The sequence below is a fragment of the Micromys minutus genome, assembly GCF_963924665.1.
Source record: "Micromys minutus genome assembly, chromosome: 7".
Taxonomy (NCBI): domain Eukaryota; kingdom Metazoa; phylum Chordata; class Mammalia; order Rodentia; family Muridae; genus Micromys; species Micromys minutus.
In genome coordinates, this window is record NC_137976.1 from 37,223,761 (window position 1) to 37,246,991 (window position 23,231).

The 23,231-nt window shown below is 42.3% G+C and overlaps 2 protein-coding genes across 4 annotated transcripts in view; both read left to right on the plus strand.

The window, feature by feature from the left end:
* Nucleotides 1-8,687, plus strand: part of TBC1D23 (TBC1 domain family member 23) — a 51,095-nt gene extending 42,408 nt beyond the window's left edge. For all 3 annotated transcript variants that reach the window (XM_080919463.1, XM_080919462.1, XM_080919464.1), the window contains 4 exons: nt 1,121-1,209; nt 4,357-4,492; nt 5,532-5,726; nt 7,157-8,687. In XM_080919463.1, the coding sequence (XP_080775589.1) occupies nt 1,121-1,209; nt 4,357-4,492; nt 5,532-5,726; nt 7,157-7,238 (502 nt within the window). In that variant the 3' untranslated portion in view covers nt 7,239-8,687. The remainder of the gene's footprint in view (nt 1-1,120; nt 1,210-4,356; nt 4,493-5,531; nt 5,727-7,156) is intronic.
* A 1,452-nt stretch (nt 8,688-10,139) lies between these two features.
* On the plus strand, nt 10,140-21,920 carry NIT2 (nitrilase family member 2). Its single transcript, XM_080919038.1, has 10 exons — nt 10,140-10,203; nt 10,891-11,009; nt 12,704-12,824; nt 13,726-13,814; nt 15,548-15,641; nt 16,098-16,172; nt 17,095-17,173; nt 19,237-19,335; nt 21,134-21,189; nt 21,516-21,920. Exons 1-10 carry the CDS (start codon nt 10,197-10,199, stop codon nt 21,605-21,607), a joined length of 831 nt encoding a protein of 276 aa, XP_080775164.1. The 5' UTR covers nt 10,140-10,196; the 3' UTR covers nt 21,608-21,920.
* Nucleotides 21,921-23,231: the final 1,311 nt, after the last annotated feature.

Sequence of the window (23,231 nt, forward strand, 5' to 3'; positions counted from 1 at the left end):
TAATTTTGTATTACAAATGCATTACAAACGTTTTATTCAACAAAATTTTAAGTACAGGTTAACCTAACTTGTAATTCTAAAAAGGTTTGTCATACTAAACTCAATTAGTGTTTGCCTGCCTGCTTGCTTTAAGGAGGCTTGATTTAATGGTAAATATTTAAGTCTACTTAAATGGAGATTTTAAAAACTTTATGTATTTTTTTAAATGTAGGAGTGCTCTGTCTGCATGCAGACCCGTGTGCCAGAAGAGGGCATCACATCCCTTTTAGATGGTCGTGAGCCACCATGTGTGGTTACTGGGAATTGAACTCAAAACCTCTTGGAAGAGCATCCAGTGTTCTTAACCACCAAGCCATTTCACTACCCCACAATAATTTTTCTTTCAAGATTAAGATTCTTGAAAAAATCGAAGAATCTGAATGGTTTCATGTTAGGTGAAGAAAGAGCAATTTTAGTCTTCTTTGTAGTGGGTAGTTATCCTACAAAGAAAACAGTTTTCCCCCAGAATTATGCAATATTTTCCTGAGACATTTTAATTTATGCAAAAGAAGTAGAATCTTGGTATGGATTAAAACAGAAGCAGCAGTAATAAAAATGGAGGAAAAACTCTGAGAAACTTGCAGCTACTAAAGGAGCCTTCAGCCTTCCTGTTCTTGCTGCTGTGTTTGTTCTGTGTGGTAAGCATGTATTGTGTGTTTACTAGGTGGTGTTCTGAGGGCTCCATATAGGGAAGGGGATAGCTGTTTAATTTTCACAGTAATCCTGAAGGACGAAGTCTCTTGTTATTATTATATTTTAAATGAAGAGCAGCACAGGGGTAACTTCCTGAAGCATCTAACCATTGGCTTAATTAGGAGCATTGAAATTGTTTAACTTGGCTGGAGAGATGGCTTAGAGCACTGGCTGCTCTTCCAGAGGTCCTGAGTTCAATTCCAGCAACCACATGATGGCTCACAACCATCTGTAATGGGATCTGGGATCTGATGCCCTCTTCTGGGATGCAGATGTGTATATATCCTAAAGCTGTGGGTGCACTATGAAGGGCAGAGCATTTACATTGTGTTCAAACATTCAGATGTTGCTTAGTTAAAACTCTCTGATTACTTCTGTTTTAACACAGGCACGTGAGCAGCAGTGACAGAGTGGGCAAGCCTTACCGCGGAGTGAAGCCTGTGTTCAGCATTGGCGATGAAGAGGAATACGACACAGGTTGAGTAATAGTGCACTTACCTATGCTCTCTGCCTCAGCCCAGACAGCTAGTGGTCCTGGGACTGGCAAACAAGGGCTTCACGGGACAAACTTCCGTAGCAGGAACTGTCCGTGGCAGCGATTTTCACTCTTCCTAATGCTTGGACAGCTCCTCGTGTTGTGCTGATCCCAACCATAAAACTAGTGGTCCTGCTGCCTCATAACTAATTCTGCTGCTGTTATGAATTATAATGTAAATATCTGTGTTTTCCAGTGGTCTTGGGGAACCCTGTGAAAGGGTCGCTTCACCCTCTGAGGGGCTTTTAATAATGCTTTGGTTTTAGAATTTTTGAATGGTACCCTCTAGAAATCTACGCAGAAATTTTGCATAGGCCTTGACTAACAGTCATCAGCTGAGGAGCAAGCAGTTTGTGGAAGTTGTATTTGAACCCATGTGATCATATTTAAATCCCTTTGAACACCCAGCCACCTGCTGCCTGAGATTTGTGGGTCTGCAGGAAGGTGCCAAGGCCCTAAAAGGCCACCAGATGGCACTATAGTACCTAAGAGATTTAGTGTACCTAGAATTGTTTTTATATTAAAAAAAAATCAATCTATAATTTTAATTTATAATTCCACAGCCTAAATAATGTTTATATGTATATAATATAAATGGTTTATATGTATATTGAGTTAGAAAAAGTTATGTTAGTAAAAATGTTAGTAAAAATATGAGAAGACTGTAAATGTAGATGCCATTGTCCTTCCCATTCAGCAATACCCCATATATCTGATTATTCTCTCCTTTTTAAAAATGAGGTAGTCATTCTTAGGTGCATTGGTGTTCTGCCTCCATGTATGACTGTGCAGAGATCCCCTGGAACAGGAGTTATAGACAGTCATGAGCTGCCACATGGGTGCTTGGGAACTGAACCCAGGTCCTCTGGAAGAGTAGCAAGTGCTCTTAACTAGTGAGCCATCTCCAGCCCAGTGTATCCCCTTTCTGTTGTGGATAATCACCTTTTTGTCTAGTTGTCAGTTTTGAGTGGCTCCATTTTTATACCTACATCAACAGTAACTTTAAAAGCATATCTGGAGAGTTAGCTCTTAGCAATAAGATTGCATATTTGATGTCTCAATAATCTTACAAATTTGACTGCTAGAAAATTTGTGGCGAAGTAGCTATATTTCGAGCTGTTTCTTTTTCCTTTTCATCTCTGTTGCCAGCTTCCTGTTGCTATGTATTTCTTTGTCCTGATTATTTTAACTTCCTGCTGAGCGAAAGGAAGAGGATGAGTGGACAGTGGATGAGTCCACTGTGGTCTGCTTACCACCTCCCGACAAACACACCTACTTAGAACATGGAAAGTGGGCTGTAGCAAAAGGGGGGCATTAGAATTGTGTGTCAGTATGCATACATGCTACAGTGTTGCGAGACGGGCAGCAGGCACAGAAGACTGTATTGTACTTATAAAGCCTCCCTCAGAGAGATGCACAATGCTCTTGCATTCTGCAGATGATCACATGGATTACAGGAAGGACCTCTGGAGGACAGGTCACACAGAAAGTCCCTGTTGACAAAGGGAAGCTGCTGGGGAGAGATGAGTGCTCGAACCCGAGTTCAGTCCTCCCTACCACTTCCGAAGGTTTACTGTTCTAGGCGGTGGTGGCACTCACCTTTAATCCCAGCACTTCAGAGGCAGAGGCAGGGGATATCTGAGTTCAAGGTCAGCCTGGTTTATAGAGTGAGCTCCAGGACATCCTAGAAACAAAAACAGTTAACTATGGTGGCTGACAAGCTTAGGTTTCCAATTGCTGGGATCAAACACTATGACCAAAACAACTTGGGGAAGAAAGGGTTTATTTTATCCTACAATTCCTACAGTTTCTACAGTAGGTCATACTCGGTCTCCGAGGGCAGAAACTCAAAGACAGAACCTGGAGGCAGGGACTGAAGCAGAAGCCATGGGGGTGGGGTGGGGGTCGGGAGCTCCTTACTGCCTTGCTCAGCCTGCTTTCTCATAGCACTAAGAACTACGGGGTGGCACCATACAGTAATCTGACCTGCCCACAGCAATCTCACAATAAAACTCACCACAGGCTTGCTCAGGCCACTCCAATGGGGCGTTTTCTCAACTGAGGTTTTCTTTTATAATTACTGTTAAGCTGTCATAAAACTAGATAGTAGACTGGCCTACGCTGGATACCAGCAACCAGGATGCAGAGATGAGTGGATCTCTGGGGTTTGTTCACACCCAGCCAGCCTAGGGTGCTTAGTGAGCTCCAGGGCAGTGACAAACTGTCTCAGAAAGGAAGGTGGATGGGGTAGAGGGGGTGGAGGAGAGGAGCGGGAAAAGGGACAGCAGGTAAGGGCGCTTGCTGCCAAGCGGGCATGGTAACTTGAGTTCAGGACACACATAATGAAAGGTAGGATAGATCTGATTCTTATAAGAGAATCTCTGCCTCTATACCACACACACACACACACACACACACACACACACACACACATACACACATACATGTAAAATATAAATAAAGCTGAGAAATGGCTCAGCAGTTAAGAGCACTTGCCACCGTACTCTCTTCCATCCCACACATGATACAGACTGACACACACATGCACATAAATAAAAATGTTAACAATAAAAATACAGAAATATAAACCTTCACAAGGTTACCTCTGGCCTCCTCAGGCACATGTGCACACGTGCACTCTCAGGAATATACACAAAAACGAAGGGAGGAACATTTGTAACTATTAACCTGAGGATTGCAATTCTTAATTTAGAAAAACAAAATTAGAATGTTTATTTCCGTTGAAAAACATTTTTCTGATGTAACACAGACTGAACTTAGTGTTATTTTCTATTTACAAGTCAGAAACTGGCAAAGGAGAGCACTGCCTCCCCGCCTCAAGAAAGATGCTTCTCACTGACAGGTCAGACCATGGTCAGCATCTTTTATCAAAACTCTGCAAAATGTACTTCCAGTAGTTTGACTGGACTAAGGGTTGTTTCCCGACGTCTCTGTAACAGATCCAGTAGGATTTAAAGCTCTTGTTTTTCCCTGTTGGGTCCTGTGTTCAAAACACAACCATCAGATTGTGGTTGCTAAGAAGTGTGTCCACGATGCTGATGCCCTTTAACACTTCTCTTTCCTCCCAGATGAAATCGACAGCTCTTCCATGTCAGATGATGATAGAAAAGAAGTTGTAAACATCCAGACCTGGATCAACAAGCCAGACATCAAGCATCATTTTCCCTGTAAAGAAGTGAAAGAAAGTGGACATATGTTTCCTAGGTACTTTTGAAAATGTTTTTACAAGTAAACTCAAATTGGGCAAAGTTAACATAAAAGTAATTTGCAATGGACTTTTATTCAAGAGCAAAAAGACCTAATTCTTCACTGTCAACTCATATTAAGTGTCTGTTTTTAAAGGTCTTAGGTACTTTGTATTTTGGAAATTCTGAGGCAGGATTCTGATGCCTGTCTCCTGGACATGTTGGCTCTTGGAAGCTCTTCACAGTCCCCACAATAAGTATAACGCACACTCGGGAGCAGCTGACCCCAAATGCTTTAGCACACATATCCCAAGAACACAGCAGTTTATAGTATAACTCAGTGCCGTCACCTCACCCGGATGTTACTGACTTAATGCTGCCCAACCTTAGTTGACCCCCAGAATTTCCAGGGTTCCCAAGCCAGCCTTGGCTGCTTCTCTTCTCTTCCTGCTACTACCTTTTCTCACGCCGTGTATGGTGGGACTTTCCCTTTTCTCTGACATACTTGTTTTCTTCATGAGTCTAGGCCAGGTATCTTGCAAAATGTTTCACATTCTAGGTGTGTTTAATAGTTTGCCTTCCTCTTTATTGTGGTAGAACTGAGCTAAGATGTGAGAGTTTTGAAGTTTTCTGTTTTAATTCCTTTTAATCCGTGCCCATTTTGCCTTTGGGATTTAGTTGCAGATCATAAAATATGTAAGGAAACCCAACAATTGCCTAGTGAACTTTGATATTAGACAGAGTAATTTTGGATACATATAAGCCTGTTAAAAATTCTGAGAATGGCAGGATAGTTCATTAAAATTAAAAAATTATGTATATATTATGCTCAACTTCCCACTATAAAACATACCTTTACTCTTAAATAATTGTGGCATTATCTGTTAATTCAAGCAATTTTACATAAAATCAAATGAAAAATTATATAGCTTGTTCATTAAATATATTCATAGGTAATTCAAAAATAATCTTTAAAGTGGAATGTTTTTAGAGTTGGAGCTGTTGAACTGACATGTCTGTTGGAATGCCATTCATTTAAATCTCCTTTTCTTTTCAAGTCATCTGTTGGTTACGGCCACACATATGTACTGCTTAAGGGAGATTCTTTCAAGGAAAGGACTGGCTTACATCCAGTCTCGACAAGCACTAAATTCTGTAGTTAAAATTACGTCCAAAAAAAAACATCCCGAGCTAATTACCTTCAAGTATGGAAACAGCAGTGCTTCTGGGATAGAAATCTTGGCTATTGAAAGGTAAGATTTTATTATTATTATTATTATTATTATTATTATTATTATTATTATTATTATTATTATTATTATTATCTGAGTTAATGCTACCCATTAAGTGCAGGCTCCTTGATTTTGGTGAGTGGGTGTTGGCAGTGGACACTGAGGTGCTCTGCTCTGGTAACTGTGCCACATCTGCAATCTTCTCCCCAGTAAGTTCACATGTGGCTTCTACACAGTGCATGATTTCAGTTACGCTTTCTCAAATGTCACACCAGACTCATTAAGAGCAATCTAGGGGTCAAGAGAGATGGCTCAGCAGTTGAAGGTACTTATTGCCAAGCCTGACAACCCAAGTTCAGTTCCTGAGCTCTACTTAACACTCCATGATAAATGTACCCCACATCCCCACTAAGTGTAATATAAAAATAAAATGAGAAGAAATACACTAATAGTTTCAAGACTCTGCTCTGTCAGGAGGGCTAGACCTTAATTTCCAGCATCAAGAACCCAAGCCCAGTGGCTCACAGGTGTTATACCCCCACCTGCAAGACATCAGCTGGTCTGGGTGGCACTCGCCCAGCACCTGGTAGGCAGAGGCAGGTGGATCTGAGTTCAAGGCCATTGTGGTCTACAGAATGAGTTCCAGGACAGCCAGGGCTACATAGAAAAACCAAAATCAAACCAAAACAAAAAAGACATGCAGCAGCTTCTTCTGGTCTCTGTGCCCATGGATACACACACACACACACACACACACACACATACACACACACACACACACACACAGTAGAAAAAGAATTACACAAATGCTACATTAAGTAACTAGTAAGACCTTAATGCAGAGTATCAAACCTTAAAAAAAAAGAAAAAAAAAGCACTGACAAAAATGTATTTGTATACATTTATGCAAAAATGTTTAAAATTTTTTTCTTTCATCTTTGTTTTTTAAAATAAATTTTAAAAAAAAAGAAAAAAATGCTACATTAAATGTCGATTTGTGGGGAAATAAATTTGTCTTAGAATGCTAAGTTGGTATTTTATTTTCCATCATCAAAACATCTTAACCTGGGGATGGTTTGAATCTGTTTTAGACAACTTAATGTTTTGTTTAAGGTCAAACTGGCAAGTCCTAGAGTTGCCATTGTTTTTGGAATTGGGTGCCATCAAATCATAATTGTAGCAGCTTAAATCACACCTGTACTAGACAGCAAGTACTGTGGCTTACCTGTGTTTTCTTTGGACATTACACACACTTAGTAGTTCAGAGAATCTTAGCTGTCGATAAAGGAAAAGTCTCATGGCTTTGACTTTTGGATTTTCAAGTAACATTTTGATCATCTGCTGAGGTAAGTTTAGGGAGCACATAGCAGGTATCTTTGCTAGCTTTATGTGACATCTCAACAGAGTTCTGAAGGGAAAGTACTCTATTAATATGTGTTTTTCCCCCATAGGTATTTGATTCCAAATGCAGGAGATGCTACCAGAGCCATAAAACAGCAGATCATGAAAGTGTTGGATGCTTTGGAAAGTTAATGAAAGAAAGTTATTTAAGTGAAATTAAGGCAACAAAGAGAAACGTGAAAATATATTTCCTGACTCAATACTAACCAGAGACCTTTGGTTTGCTCATGGGGTGCCTGAGTAGAGGGTCTAAATGCAAATTATTGTAATCAATCTTGGGATGGGTACACTTTTTTAAACATTTCTTTTGCATCTTTGGTTTTATATAATGATTTATTATAAAGGTCAGTTATTAAATGACTTTGAAGTAACTGGCCTTGTGCCCTATGGATCAAGGGCACAGAATGCAGTTCTGTTTTGAAGAGCTGTTTTAAAGGACATGCATCATTTTCAGGTTTTAAAACAACTGTGCATATACATATCTGCAATGTCTTCACTGAAATTTAGGGATAGAATTAGTTGAAGAGATTTAATTGCTACATTGAGTTTTACTACAATGAGCATTATTGGAAAATATACAGTTAGATTAATAATTAGCTCACTGTTTCTGTTCTTAAAAAGATTGAAATCTGTTTGATGGAATGGATGGAGATCATAGCAACTCAGAATACAGCCCATAGTGAGACACTGAAGCATCAGCTTTCCCCATCTTTGCTCCAGAGGTAATTATTCAGAGACTAATTGCCTCAGAGATAGTAATCCTCATCCCAGGGTTGCTAAGGAACAGTTAACAGCATTAGAAGTAAGTAGGCATGTTAAGGTTAAAATTAGTACTTGGGGACAGAACTGTATCTGTAAAATGTCATTGGTCTTTATTATGAATGGGTCATTTGGTCTCAGCTGTTTCAGAATGTTTTCAACACCCTGATTATCCTCCTTGAAATGATCACCTGTGACCACACTAATATCCAGTTTAAAAAGATAATCAGAGCCATAGAAATTTCATTGTTTTTCTATCACATTCTAAAAACTTTTTTTTTTTTTTTTGGTTTTGTCTTCTCAGTAAAATCTCAGTAGTTGAAACTTTTTTCATTCTCGTACTCTGAAAACAAGGAAGTGGCCTGCTTTGTTTTGCAGTTTGCTCAGATTAATATCTGTGGCTCATATTAGCCGCTGTGCTGACAGATCCAGAACATCTTTGGACCATGGGATGATTTTTATAAAATCTGTTTGAAAAATAGTAAATATAACCTGCCACGAAATTTTATCTAAGGGGTTGGTTGATAGAAATATCTAGATGGACCCCACTAGTAGCCAGTGTTTAATTTGCTTAATGGAAATCAAGTGAATAAAAGATAACATAATTAAAAGAATTCTATTCTGATATCTAAATAAAAACAATGTATTTGAGTGGTTGAAGACATTTGCATGAAATTGCACCTTGTTCGGCACTTGATATTTATAACTCTTCCCCTAAACTGTTGTATTTCATTTCTTCCATTTTCTTGACACCCTCTTTGAAATGTCCTGAAGTCTCATTTTTCAACCATCTCAGCTCTGGGACTTTTTCATAATATTAATGTAAAGATGTTTGTGTTACTGTTTATAAATTACAATTGTAAATAAACGGATACAAGTTTGCTGGCTGTTTTGTTTGTTCTCTTTTATCTGTATTTTATCTGCAGATTAAATATTTGTCTTATATATGTACCTTAGGTAGGCTAAAACTAATGACACTAGTTGGGTGCTGGGGTGCTCATTGTCCCAGCTATTGAAGGAGGCTGAGGCGGGGCAATCTCATGAGCTCAGGAAGTGAGGCTCCCCCCCCCTTTTTTTTTACTATAGTGGGTCAATAGATCTGTCACCGTACACCTGGCTTTTTCTTCAGTAGTTGCCAGGCCAATGTAGTTTCCAGTGCAAGACGGAGGTAGGGTAAATGCCTTCTACCTGGGAGACCGAAGGCCACACTACAACCCATCCTCACACCTCCCTCCAGCGTGCCTGCGTCCCCAGGTTCTCGGAAGAAATATATCATGGGTGCTCGGAACCAAGCCCAGCTCCTCATCAAGAGCGGTAAGTGCTCTCAACAACGAGCAACTCTCCAGCCCCTGCTTTGCTCTCTTTAAAATGCTCTTTGTGGCTCTTTTTTTCTTTAAGATGCCACACCCAAAGTTTGTAAAGAGCCCAACCCCCACTAAAGAAAACTTTGGCTAAATTTTCTTTTGGGGCTCTGATTTGCAGGCTTTGTTTCCTCAGCCCAGCTCTGGAAGCCCCTTGTTTGCATGCTCTGCAAATGGGACAAGGCACAGACTTTGACTTGCAATCACTGCAAAGGTGAGAGAGCTGTGTACAGGACTCAGTCCCTGCAGTCAGGAGCAGGAGTAAGAGTCAAGGAGGGCTTAGCTACACAGTAAGTTAAAGTGCAGCCTGGGCTACCGGACACCCTGTCTGAAAACCAGAAAAGCACAAAACAAAACAATGAAAGAATAAATGTTTACGTAAATAAATGATAATAATAAATATAAAGGTCAAATCTTAGAATACTGCATAGCACTAACTCCATCCCTTCCCCCAGTTCAGTTAGCCTAAAACAACCAGGTGAACTCCCTCAAGCCAGTCAGCATGGAGCATTCATTACCCTGGCCGCTACTGTGATCCAACCGAAAATTAAGTTCTGGGTGCCACAAGTAGAGCCTTTCTACCCCAAACATCCCGTTCCTTAACCATTTATGGCACACCACCATAACATAGGCTGCTCTTTTTTGACCTTGTTTTTGAAGGCCCTATGTAAAGAATTTGTAATTACCGCTTCTTGGTGTATACAACCGCAAAGGGTGAGCAATTTTTAGTACGGTGCCCAGGGAAAAATGTAGCTCAGTGGTAGACTGGTACCTAATGTGCACAAAGTCGGAGGCTTACCAATCAACACAGCAGAAAACAAAACAATCTTCAAAGCTCGTGGAGGCTCCGCCTCTCAACCCAGCCATTGGCCACGCCCCCTGCGCGTGCGCGGCTCGGCCCCGCCTTCCGCGCTCGGCGGAGATTGACTGGCAGGAGTCCTTGTGGCGTCTGGTGCTCCGAGGAAGAGCCATGTCTAGTAAGTGGCTCTTGGTCTGGCTGTCCAACTCCCAGCGGGAGCGGAGTCCTCGGTACGGCGGTGCAGATGAGCCGACTTGGTCCCTGCGTTCGCTGGTCAGCCACGCCGGTGGCTCTTGTCGCCGGTGTCCGTGTCTTGAGGAAGCCCAGGGGCGGCGGGCCGTGCGAGCGTAGGCCTCCGCGCAGGGCCCTGCGCTGTGGGAGCTGGTCCGCTTACGGGTTGGGTGGTGGTGTCAAACTCATGGGCCCTTCACTCGCGGTGTTTCCGTGCCCTCCGTCCCCACTTGTTCATCTTCAAAGTCAGTAATAGCTTTCCTGAGACGGTGAAGCACCAAGTCTTGCACACCGAAGACCCCAGTGGAGGGTTTCCCTGCATCAGCCTGCAGAGGGCGCATTGCACCAGCCCCAATCCTGGGTCAGGACCCTATTGGGTAGCTCTTGGAAGAGTAGAAGCTAGAAGCAAAATCATAGTTTGATCTTCCCTTGCCTCAGGAACAGAGATAGTCTAACTCTGTTGAAAGCTCAAGGACTGCCAGGTTTTGTCACTGTTGGCGATATATACCCCTTTAGACTGCCTGTAGTTGGGATAAAACCATGTTCAAACGCTGCCCAATAGTCCGTTTGAGATTCCTGGTTCTGGGTGAACTTAGTGGACAGAGCTGACGACCTTTTGTTTCTTTGTCCTCAGCTTTCCGCCTGGCCCTCATCCAGCTTCACGTTTCTTCCATTAAATCAGATAACATTACCCGGGCTTGTAGCCTAGTCCGGGAGGCAGCCAAGCAAGGTGCCCACATAGTTTCTCTGCCGGTAAGTATCGGGGCAGCCTGCCCTTTCTAGGAGCCGTGGACCCACGGCAGTACTGCTTGCTGGCAGCGGCCCTCTTGTGCCCCACCTCCGGCAACATCTTTTGGAATTCTAATATTGTTTCGTACTTGTCCCATCTTTCTCAAAGACTAGCAGCGAACTTTGTCATAAGATGTCGACCATGGTTACAAGACTTGAACAAGAACATCTACCCTGTTCAGACGAGGAGTAAGAAACCCGCTGGGGGACTTCCTTAAAGATAACACACTCAGGGCCTGTACGGTTGCTTGGTTCCTGACACAGTTGAGGCATTTTATCGTTGTCATGTTTTAGGTCAGACTATGGTACTTTCGACAGCTCTCGAAAAGGTGTCTTGGGGTTTTAGTTTATTGTACTGGGTGGTAAGTACAGACTTAGAGTTCCTAGATGTGCAGGGGTCAGTAACAAAGGGATTCTTATTGTTGTTGTTGTTGTTGTTGTGTGTGTGTATGTACACACCCTGAAGGGCCAGAGGTCAGTTCCTCAAGAGCAGTTTACTTTGTTGTTGTTTTGAGGCAGGGTTTCTCTGTGTAGCCCAGGCTGTGCTCTGTAGACCAGGATGAACTGGAGCTCAGAGATCCGCCTGCTTCTGCTGCTGAGTGCTCGGACTGAAGTCATGTGTTACCACTGGCTAACCACTCACTGGGACTTGGGACTGTCTAGCCATCAAGCCTCGGGGATCCTCTCTTCCCCCAGTGCATCTCCTCATCCCTGGCTTTTTTCCTGTGTGCTGGGGACCACACTCATGTCCTCTTGCTTTTGTGGCAAGCACTTTACTGGTTGAGACATCGCCCCAGCACAAGCCAGCCTTCCTTTTTTGGATCACTGTGTAGCCATGGGGGCCTGGAACTTACTCTATAAACAAACCTGGTGTTCTCTGTGCATCCTACAGGACTCATCTGTACCTGGTACCTAACCTTGGTCTGTTAGCTTATGTTGCTGAGATGAGGTAAAAATCTAGGAAGGAAAGTGCTTGAGTTATGTGCCTGCTTACTTAGCTCCATGACTCTCAGCATGCTGGTCATTTTTAGCATTATACCTGGTTCGTAGACACTCGTTAAACACAAAATGAGTGAATTTGAATTGAAATCCAGTAAATATTTACCTATTGTTTTTTGACATGTCAGAGGATCGCTGAAGGCAGATGTATGTTAGTGTCATTGTCATTTTTGGTGTCTGTGTCCCTTCCCTATCTTTGTTTCGTCCTCACCCACTTTTCCTATCCACGAGAAACATTATAGGATCATAAAGATGTCAGAATAGAGTAGGAAACAGCTTATTTACAGTTAATAAAACAGCTTGACTTCTGTGGCTTTCGGGACTTTTAATGCATAACGTTTATTGCTTTACATAATTTTGAGCTCCAGAATTCACCTCAGGCTCTAAAATCACAGAGTAAGCATGATGTGTGATGGGCCTGGATGTCCAAGAACTGGTAATTACACAGGCTTCAGGTCTAGCCTTCTGCCAGGTCACCAGGATTAGTGTCCTCACCAGGGCCTCCTGCCTTCGATTGCACATTTTTGTTTTTTAGCTCTAGCTAGGCCTTTTCCTGCTGGTGTTTTATTCGCTCCAAGCAGAACTGGAAGTGCGTGTTTCTACTTTCTGCAGAACTTTAGACGGTTTCTCCCCCCTTTTCTTCTCTAACTTGACTCTAGGAGTGCTTCAATTCTCCATATGGAACAAACTACTTTCCTGAATATGCAGAGAAGATCCCTGGAGAGTCCACAAAGAAGCTTTCTGAAGTAGCAAAGGAGAGCAGCGTATACCTGATTGGTGGTAATTTCTCCCATGCCATGTAGCAGCTAAACATTAGAAATGCTAGCATGCCTTCTGTTACATTTGAACTAATTATTTAAACATGTTAGCCCTTGAAAACAATGAGGTTGCCAGGGGTGGTGGCATACACCCATAATCCCAGCATTTAGAAAGCTGGGGCAGGAGGATCGTAAATTCAAGGTCAATTTGGGATACACTTCAAGATCTACTAAGTATAAACAGTGCAAGTTCAGCTTGATGATGAACAGAAAGAATTTAGATTAGTCCTCCCTGAAGAGATGATTGTATGCTTTCACATAAAGACCTAGTAAATACCCACAGAAATACACCAACCTGATACTGATGACATTCCCCATAAAAGGCCTGGTTTAAAAGCTAGATAGAATGTGGCAAGAGACATTTGACCTGTGTTCTATGTCCGGATTTCAAACAAAAAGCCCACTAAACTTCCAGAGGTTCAATAAACATGATGAACAAGAATCTCTTGGGTCATGATCATGACAGGAATTAGGTGCCAACAGTGCACGGAGCATGTACTGGATGGTTCCGTGATGAAGAAAGGCTTGTGTCTTAACATTCTCATCCCAGGGCCTGTGGGATTAAGACTTGATGGATTCAGGCATTGAGGAATTCCTGAGTTTGCTCCGATGTTACATATTAACTGTTGCTCAACGTCATGACCGAATCTCAGGGGCACTTTGGTTGTTTTTTAAACCTTTCTCTGACATCTGGACTAGGCATATTTCACCAATAAGTTGGAGGTTAAGGGGAAAAAGAATGCTTAGAATAAACCTTATTAATGGGCCCAAATGACTATTTACCAAGCCTTTACCTACTCTCACAAAGTTGGGCCATTGTTTTTTGTTACTGTGTTGTGTGACTATATTTCTCTCTATGGAAGGCTCCATCCCCGAAGAGGATGCTGGGAAACTGTATAATACCTGTGCTGTGTTTGGGCCTGATGGAAATTTACTGGTAAAGCACAGAAAGGTGAGTAGTGCAATCCTCATTGTCTTCCACTTTCTGTTTCTTGCAAGGATATAGATGTAATTAATCTCTAAGCCATTGGTTTTGTATGGTTCAATCTTGTTGAACTTGTTGCTCTGTGTAGGATCTCAGACATACCATTAAATACTAGGTGCTCTTAGGTAGGCGATGGTAGCACATACCCCATGTTGGTTGGTTGGTTGGTTGGTTGGTTTGGTTTTCTCCAGACAGAGCTTCTCTGTCTAGCCTTGGCTGTCCTGGAATTTGCTCTGTAGACCAGGCTGGCCTCGAATTCAGAGCTCTGCCTGCCTCATGCCATTAATCCCAGCACTCTGGACACAGAGGTGGATGGATTTCTGACCTTGAGGCTACCCTGGTCTACAGAGTGAGTTCCAGCCAGGGCTACAGAGAAAAACCCTATCTCAAAAAAAAAAAAAAAAAAAAAAAAAAAAAATTCAAAAAGAAGAAAGTGTCCTTGTCTCATTTCCAGTCTCAAAAGGGACACAGTTACCATTTTACTCCTAAATGTGATGTTCGTTTTAGAATTTCTCAGTAAAAAAAGTGCTTCTGTTTTGGTTTCAAATCCATGGTTGTTTGTAGAAGTTTACCAGGTACAGGCTGGAGATAATGCTCAGTGGTCGAGTACTTTCATAAGCATAGGCAGCCTGGGTTTAGTCACTGTCACTGCCAACCTCCCCCCACAGCATCCATTACTGTTGCTCAGTATATGTCCTTGAGATGCTATGACTTTTTCCTTTACTAATGATGTTATAAATTACATTGGTTAGTCTTCTGATATCAAGCCACATTTGTTGTGCTTAAAACAAAAATCTTACTTTAGCTAGGCATTTGGTGGTGCATGATGCCTTTAATCCCAACAATTGGGAGGCAGAGGCAGGTAGATCTCTGAGCTGGGGACCAGCCTGCTCTACTGAATAGTTTCCAGGAGAGTCAAGACTACAGAGAGATACCCTGTCTTGAAAAAGGAAAAGGAAAGAAGGAAGTAAATAAATAATCTCATTTGGAATTGTTTTGCAAAAATTTACCTGGATTTTGTGTTTGTCTTGAGATAGAGTCTTTCTGTGTGGCCTAGGCTATGAGCTCCAGTAGTCCAGGCTGGCCTGGAACCTGTAGCAATCCTTTGAGAGTACCCTTAGCGCTAGAATTCCAGGCATGTGATGCCATGCCAACTTACTTGTTTTCAAATGCCGCACATTCTTTTTGCTTTCTTTATTGGTGGTGTTTTTACATTTTAAAAGTTTTGTTATGGGGGTCTCTGTAGCCCTGGCTATCCTTGTAGACCAGTCTGACCTCAGACTCACAGAGGTATGCCTGTCTCTGCTTCCCAAAGGCTTTTTCTTCTTTTGCCAATTTTGTCAGTTTGACTCCGATTCTGATAAATCTTCCTTAGCATTTAGAGTGAGTAAAGGCAACATGCTACGTCCATGATGAGCCTGAATATTTTTCACATCTGGAGACAACAGGGGTTATAAAACCCACTCATTCCCTATTTTCCTGTAGTAGAAAGGATAGGTAAAATTGTTAACCTGTTTCTTCAGAGACTGAAAACAAGATAAAGACACCTATTACTTAAGACTGTGCCTGAAATCCTGCACAGAGCAGTAAGAGACGCAGTTGGAGACAGCCAGTTGTAGGTGCAGTATGGTCTGAGTCTGTCACTACTGTCATGAGGCCTGCGGGAAAAGAGGTAACCAAATCAATTATCTGTGATGCAGATCCATCTGTTTGACATTGATGTTCCTGGGAAAATTACATTTCAAGAATCTAAAACACTGAGTCCTGGTGATAGTTTCTCCACATTTGATACTCGTACGTACCAGATAAGTTTGCCCCTTACAGCAATCCCAGAAAAGGGGAGCAGGTATTTTTCTCTTTTATGTCTAAGTTTTTCACACGTCCGTATTAAAAGTTCAGAATTGAGGAGAGTAAGCAGTCAGAGATCTAGAAAGTCTGGAGAGAATGGAAACGTAGGATTTTGACATCGCTCTTCCATTGGGTTACAGCCTCCTGACTATGGCATCTGGGTCATTCCTGCGGGTCACCACTGACACACTGTACTTAATGCACATTGTTCAGAATGAACTTCTCAAAGCTATCCTGGGGCTGTGAATGTTGTCTTTGAATGATGTTCCCATAGGATTGAACTTATAAATTTTGTGGGAGTCCTGGGCTAATTCTTCCTAGTGAGTTATGATCAGAGAAGCTTTACTCTCCTATTCTATGCCAGAGGGTCACTTGTTTGTCCCTTGTTCTGTTTGGAAACAGCTTACTGCAAAGTGGGCCTGGGCATCTGCTACGATATGCGCTTCGCAGAGCTTGCACAAGTCTATGCACAAAGAGGTGAGTTAGGGCCACAGATGGGTCCTGAAGCTGCCTGGAGGTTTGATTCTGAGGCAGTTTCTATGGCATGAAGATAACCCCTAACAAAACGTTGCTCAACAAAACAAAACAAAAATATTTGTACAAAACTGTTAATGGCTTCACATCCACTACCTCCACAGCACCTTGCAGTCAGCAGACCCACGCTCTGGTTCCAACTCTTCTCCCTAGCACAGTACACTCATCTACCATCTTACCTCTCTAAGGAGGTGTGGCTCCCTCGGCAACTGGCATGACAGAGATTGGGAGAACTTACAAACTTCTGATGCCGTTCCGAGAATACCAGCATCCTCACTAAGCCGCCGAAATCCCGGACACTAACTAGGTGGTATGGGTGACTGGCAGCTGCCTAGAAGATGAGGTGCACGCATTCGGGGCTTAAGCTTGTCTGAAACTGTACTGCCCCAAATGGGTTGGGAGTCTCATCGTACATCTCTTCTCTCTGTGATGCTGAGCATCTGAGGCCAATCAACACTCTGATTACAGCGCTCTACTTTTTAAAGGTGCAGGCACAAGTCTGACATCAGCTGACCACTGCACTTTTTTTTTTTCTTAAGATTTATTTTATGTTCATAAGTTCACCATTGCTGTCTTCAGACACACCAGAAGAGGGCATCAGATCCCATTCCAGATGGTTGTGAGCCTCCATGTGGTTGCTGGGAATTGAACTCAGAACCTCTGGAAGAGCAGTCAGTGCTCTTAACCGCTGAGCCATCTCTTCAGCCCCCATTGCACTTTTCTTGTGGCTGTGTTTTATACATGTATCTCTAGAAATTTTAAATTCAGAGCCTGTCTTATTAGGCTGACCTCTTTATGTGTGTGGATAAGGAAAAGAGAGGGAGTAACAGCATGCTCACCACTGCACTTTGTCTCTCCCCCGAAGGCTGCCAGCTCTTGGTGTATCCTGGAGCTTTCAATCTGACCACTGGACCAGCCCACTGGGAGCTGCTTCAGCGAGCCCGGTAAGGAATCAAGCAGCTCAGGGTTGATAGATCCATCAGCCTAAAATGGAACCCTGCCCCTACCCTGTCCTGGCTTGCCCTAGCACCCAGATGCACTTAAGGATGACTGCATAGAGCTCTGCTAGGTACTGGCTCCAGTGCCATAGCAGTTCCCTCCAGGGATGCTGGGGATAGAGGACGTGCTGCCATCACCATGCTGCCTGCCTTAGAGAGCAGTGTTTTAAATTGTGCATATACCTCTTTATCTCTTCACCCCTCTCCCTCCCTCCCTTCCCCCTTCTGTGCTTGGTCTATTTCACCAAACAGTGACTTCCAGTCCTATCCAGTCTGCAATGGCTTAATGCTACTCTGTTGTACTTGGGACTGTACTGTCTGGTTTTGTGTCAACTTGACAGAAGCTGGAGTTATCACAGAGAAAGGAGCCTCAGTTGAGGAAATGCCTCCATGAGATTCAGTTCTAAGGCATTTCTCAACTAGTGATCAAGTGGGGAGGGCCCAGCCCATTGTGGGTGGTGCCATCTCTGGGCTGGTATTCTTGAGTTCTTAAGAAAGCAAGCTGAGCAAGCCAGTAAGTAACATCCCTCCATGGCCTCTGCATCACCTTCTGCTTCCTGACCTGCTTGGGTTCCAGTCCTGACTTCCTTTGGTGATGAACAGCAATATGGAAGTGTAAGCTGAATAAACCCTTTCCTCCCCAAGTTGCTTCTTGGTCATGATGTTTTGTGCAGGAAAGAAACCCTGACTAAGACAGGTACAGTCTTTATCTACTCAGCAGTTGACAGACACACAAGATGTTTTTGTTTCTTGGTTCCGGTGATAGTCCAGCAATGCTGGGTTCAGATGTCTTTTCATGTGTTTCATTTCTTTGGGACCTGTACCTTTTAGTAGAGGCAACTCCACTGCTTTCCACAATGGCTATACTGATTTACAGTCCCACTAATAGTGCACCAGGGTTTTCTGTACAGTCACAGGGACATAACCTTCTTGATAAAGGCCATTTGAACTACAGTGAGAGCTTTGTGGTTGGTCATCATGGTTTTGAGTTGCCTGATTAGTGCTATTGGGCCTTCTAAAAATAATTATTTTGGTCAGTTGTTTCTGTCAGCTGTCTACCATTGTGACAAATGCCCTAGATAAAGAACATAGGATGGAAACTTTATTTTCGATGTACTTTCAGGTTTCATTTCACACCTGGCTGGAGAGTCTATTGCAGTCTTTTCACCCCAGGCAGAAAAGAGGAGGGGCCAGGGTTCACAGGTTCTTCAAGGGTACCCCCAACAGCCTAATTTCTTCCCTCTGCCTTACTTCCTGTAAAGGTTGGGCAACTTCCCCTCCTAGTGGTGCTGTGGGCTGAGGAACAGCCTCCAAGTACCGTTTGCTTGGCTTCTTTTTAATGTCTATTTAGTTCTGTTGCTCTTCCTCAATAGAGTCTCACTGAGTAGCCAAGGCTAACCTTGAACTTTGATTCCCCTTGCTTCAGCCGCCTGGTTGGTGGGATTAGACAGACTTCAATTTACTGCTATTTTTAAACCAGGCTAAGATTTTATAATCATTAGTTACATACCTGCAGATATTTCTGCCATTCTGAAGGTTTTCTTTCATTCATTCTTGGTACCTTCACTTGCTGTACAGAAGCCCCAGCTTGATTATAATCCCATGTGCCTCTTTTATTTTTTCTTAAAAAAAGATTTATTTATTTTATGTAAGTACACTGTTGCTCTCTTCAGATATATCAAGAGGGCATCCAATCCCATTACAGATGGCTATGAGCCATCATGTGGTTGCTGGGAACTGAACTCTGGACCTTTGGAAGAGAAGTTAGTGCTCTGAACTGTTGAACCATCTCTTCAGCACCCCGCCCCCCTGCCACTGCTTTTTGTGTTTCTTTTGGTCTTAATCCCCACAAAACCTTGCTCATTCCAATGTACAGAAGAAGCCCTTTCCTGTGTTTACTTAGTGTTTTCATAGTTTTTTTTTTTTTTTTTTAAAGAACTGCATACACTTGGATAGAAACATGTTGCAGGTCTATAATGTACAATGTATTTGCTTTCTGTCAACTACAGGGCTGTTGATAATCAGTTGTATGTGGCAACTGCCTCTCCTGCTCGGGATGACAAAGCCTCATATGTGGTCTGGGGACACAGCACTGTTGTGGATCCTTGGTGAGTATGTCTTAGGCTGAGCTCAGCTGGAAGTTGAAAGATGATACAGGATCATCTCCCTGCAACTCCTACGCCATTTTATCCACATATCCTGACAAGCATGGGGAAAGATTTTACTTGCAACCCACATGAGAAGGAAGCCATCCTGTTTGCCATATTTGGCTTTTGTTGCCTTTGTTTGTCTAGGTGATCTTGAAAGTCATACAAAATAAACAAGACAACAGCATGGGCGTGCAGTTGGTATAAGGAAAAGAGATCCCAGAATTCTTAGTTTGCATTTGGCTAAAATTTAGGCTGAGTGGCTGGTTCAGGGGCAGAAATGAGAAGCAAAGGAAGAATGTTACTCCCCATGTAACATTAGAGGAGGGGGAAATGGGTTAAAACAGTGGTTCTCAACCTGTGCATCACGACCCCTCAATACAGCACATACTAGATACCCTGCATATCATATTTACACTATGATTCACAATAATAACAAATTTTACAGTTATGGGGTAGCAACTGTAATTCTATGGTGGGATGGGGAGGGGGTCACCACAACATGAGAGTCACACCATTAGCAGAGTTGAGAACCACTGGGTTAGAAGGAACTGCCAATCCCCCTGTGAAATGTAAAGCATTTTACCACTGAGTGAACACAGAATGCCTGTCCAATCACAGATGTTTCTCCTCGGACAACCACATGGCTGGCAACTGTGACATTTGACAGCATACATTCCTAGGATCTCAGACACGTGTTCTTACTAGAACTCTGGACTTCAGAAGTTGGCTTTGGTCCAGGCTACACTCCGTGTGTACATCCCATGATTGTAGGCTAACAGAACACTCAGTAAACCAACACAATCTTATAATCCCTAAGGGATCCTAGAGAGTAGTGGAGGCATTGGAGAACTGGGTTAGACCGGCTTGTCATGTCCCTGTGACAGGCTCCACAGCCAGCTCTGGCTACCCAGGGTGGCTGGCTGTCGCAGACTAATTGCATGTGTTATGAGCTCTTCATTTTCACTTCTAGCCTATGGCGTTAGGGTGGTTGGGGGTGACATATAAAGAAATAATTTTGAATTTGGCAGGATGGATGGGTGGGAATTAGAAGCGGATTCAGTCAAATGAAGCATAGTATTGGTATCTCATCTTTAGCTTGTGGCTATCTGATAAGTCGTTATTGTACCAGATGGTTTGTTTTGACATATCTGGAAATTAATCACTTCTCCAGATGTATTTTTTTGGCTCTGCAATGAGCCAAAAAAAGCTGGGTACTGCAAAGTTTTCCAGAACTGCCTTCACCTGGACTTTGACGGGCTGTTGCTTTTGTCTACATACTCTTAACACTTTATATTTAGACTCTGGGTGAAGTCTTTTCTTCTAATCTGAAACTCAAAAGCATAGGGAGGCAGGGATCTCAGCCACACAGGTAGAGGTTCCTGTAGATCTGGGCCATGTACAGGCCCAGCCACACTACCCTCAGGTGTAGTTGTAGTTGGGAAGGCATGTACCGAAGGGGCTTTCCCAAGTAGTATTGAAAGTTCCTGTTGACTATTGGTAGCGCTGTTCCTAGTTACTTATAATCATGGACGAGCTATGGTTTATTATTAGACATATTCCACACATTCCTCATAGGGCTCTTATTTCCACACAATGTGCCAAAAGTTCTCAACCTAAGTAACAGAACCAGAATTTATACTATTCCCTTGTTTTAGACTGTAGAATCTTCTAGATTGTTATACAAGGAGGAAAATATAGAGAACTTGATGTGGCCAGATGTCTGTGAATTCCTATTCATTCTCTGGATTTCCTTCAGGGGGCAGGTCCTAACCAAAGCTGGCACTGAGGAAACAATCCTGTACTCAGACATAGGTAAGATTTGCCCTGCTGTGGTTCAGGTTTCTGGTGTCCCCTGCTCTGAGGCCACATTCTGTGACTGGTCACTTGGAAGGATTCCTTTTGTGCCCTATGCGTCTATCCTGTTGATACTGTTTGGGAGGATGCGCTCTGGGGCTTTGTCTCACACAGTTGTTTGGTTTGAATTGACCCAGGACCAACTCCAGGTCACCAGCATCCAGACAAGGCAAATGTTCCTGGGTCACTCTCTGAGACTTTGGTGGTTTTCAGTTTGGGGATGAAATTTCATTGTTTGATAAGTAGTTGCAAATTATTAATCATATATGTTCCTGGTTTTACAGACCTGAAGAAGCTGGCTGAAATTCGGCAGCAAATTCCCATTTTAAAACAGAAACGAACAGACCTCTATACAGTAGAGATGAAGAAGCCTTAATGTGTTTCTAACCTGTCACAAGCTGGATGATGATCCCTCCATAAAACAATCAACTCTCCTAAATCTTCTTAAAATCTTTTAATTCACATGAATTCTACCAATGACCCGTGTCACAAGGCCCCCTATTTTAATGTGTTCAGTAAGAATGTTCTAGCTCCTTTTAGTCTGATGGTTCTTAGGCACTTCATTTTTCTCAGACAGCCCACCACTTGGTATACATGTACATGTATAAGAACACTAATTTTCATGGTGTTAATATCCCATCAACATGATGCTTCCAAAATCTTTTATTAAAAATTGTTTTCATACAATATATTTTGATGTTTTTTCTCCAATTCCTCTCCACTCATCCAAATTTATGTTCTTTCAAAAACAAACAATACTCCATAAAATGAAAATCAAAATTAACAAGCAAAAGACCAAAGACAAAAAGAAACAAAAAGTCCAAAAAAAACCCCCCAAAAAACCAAAAAACCAAAAAAAAACCAAACCAAAACAGAACATAAAAAACAAAACACACACACACACACACACACACACACACACACACACACACACACACACACAAAACCCAAAAAACAAAACAAAAAAAAAAGAACATGCCACTTGTAAACAGGAATATATATGCAGTTGGGTCCCATGACCTATACAATGAAGTATACAGTTTGGTAAAATTTGGCCCACATACATCTATGAAATACCAATCAAGAAAGTACTACCACCAGAAGTTCCCTTGTAAGCATTCTGGAATATTTTCCTTGTCTGTGTGTATGGGTATGTGCAGGTGCTGAGGTCAGGATAAATACCCCAGGGCTGGAGTTAGAGGTATTCATAAGCTGTTCAATATGGGTGATAGGAGTTGACCTCAAGTCTCCCAGAGCAGCAAGCAGCCTTAACCACTGGACCATCTCTTCAGCTCCTCCCTATAATCTTGTAAACTCTCAAACTATTCAATCACTGATAAGTTTTTTCACCATAGAGAACTTCTAAGTTTTCTGGAATTATGTAAAAAGTTAATTATAACCTTTTATTGGTTGTTTATCTTACCTGTACATCAGCAATGTATTACTTGTTGATAGACATTTGAGTTCTTCCTGCCTTTTGAATGAAGATGTTAGAAACAAACAAGCTTTTCATATCTGGAGCACTAGAATCATATCTCTACCTATCATGGGCTCATATCTATTTCACTATCAAATTGCTACCAAAGTGGTTGTACCATTTTACAGTGCTGCCAACAACTGTGTAAGTTCCAGTTGTCCCTATTCCTTATCTTCACCAATTTAGCATGGTTACATTTTTTTTTTTTTTAAAAAAAAACTTTTTGGAGATACTGCCCAAGCAGACCTTGAACTTGGGATTCTCTTGCATTAACCACCCAAGTGCTAGGATTATATGCACAATGCTATAACCAGCTTCTTCTCAGTAAATTTACTATTTCTTGGGCTGGTAAAATGGCTCAGTGGGGAAAAGGCAGGCCTGATAACCTGAGTTCAATCTTTAGCCCCTATGATGGAAGGAACCCATTCTATAAAGCTGCATTCCACACGTATGCTTCGTACAACTAATAAAATATTAAAAACCGGTTAATCATTGACACTAACATCTTTCCATGTGTGTCTTC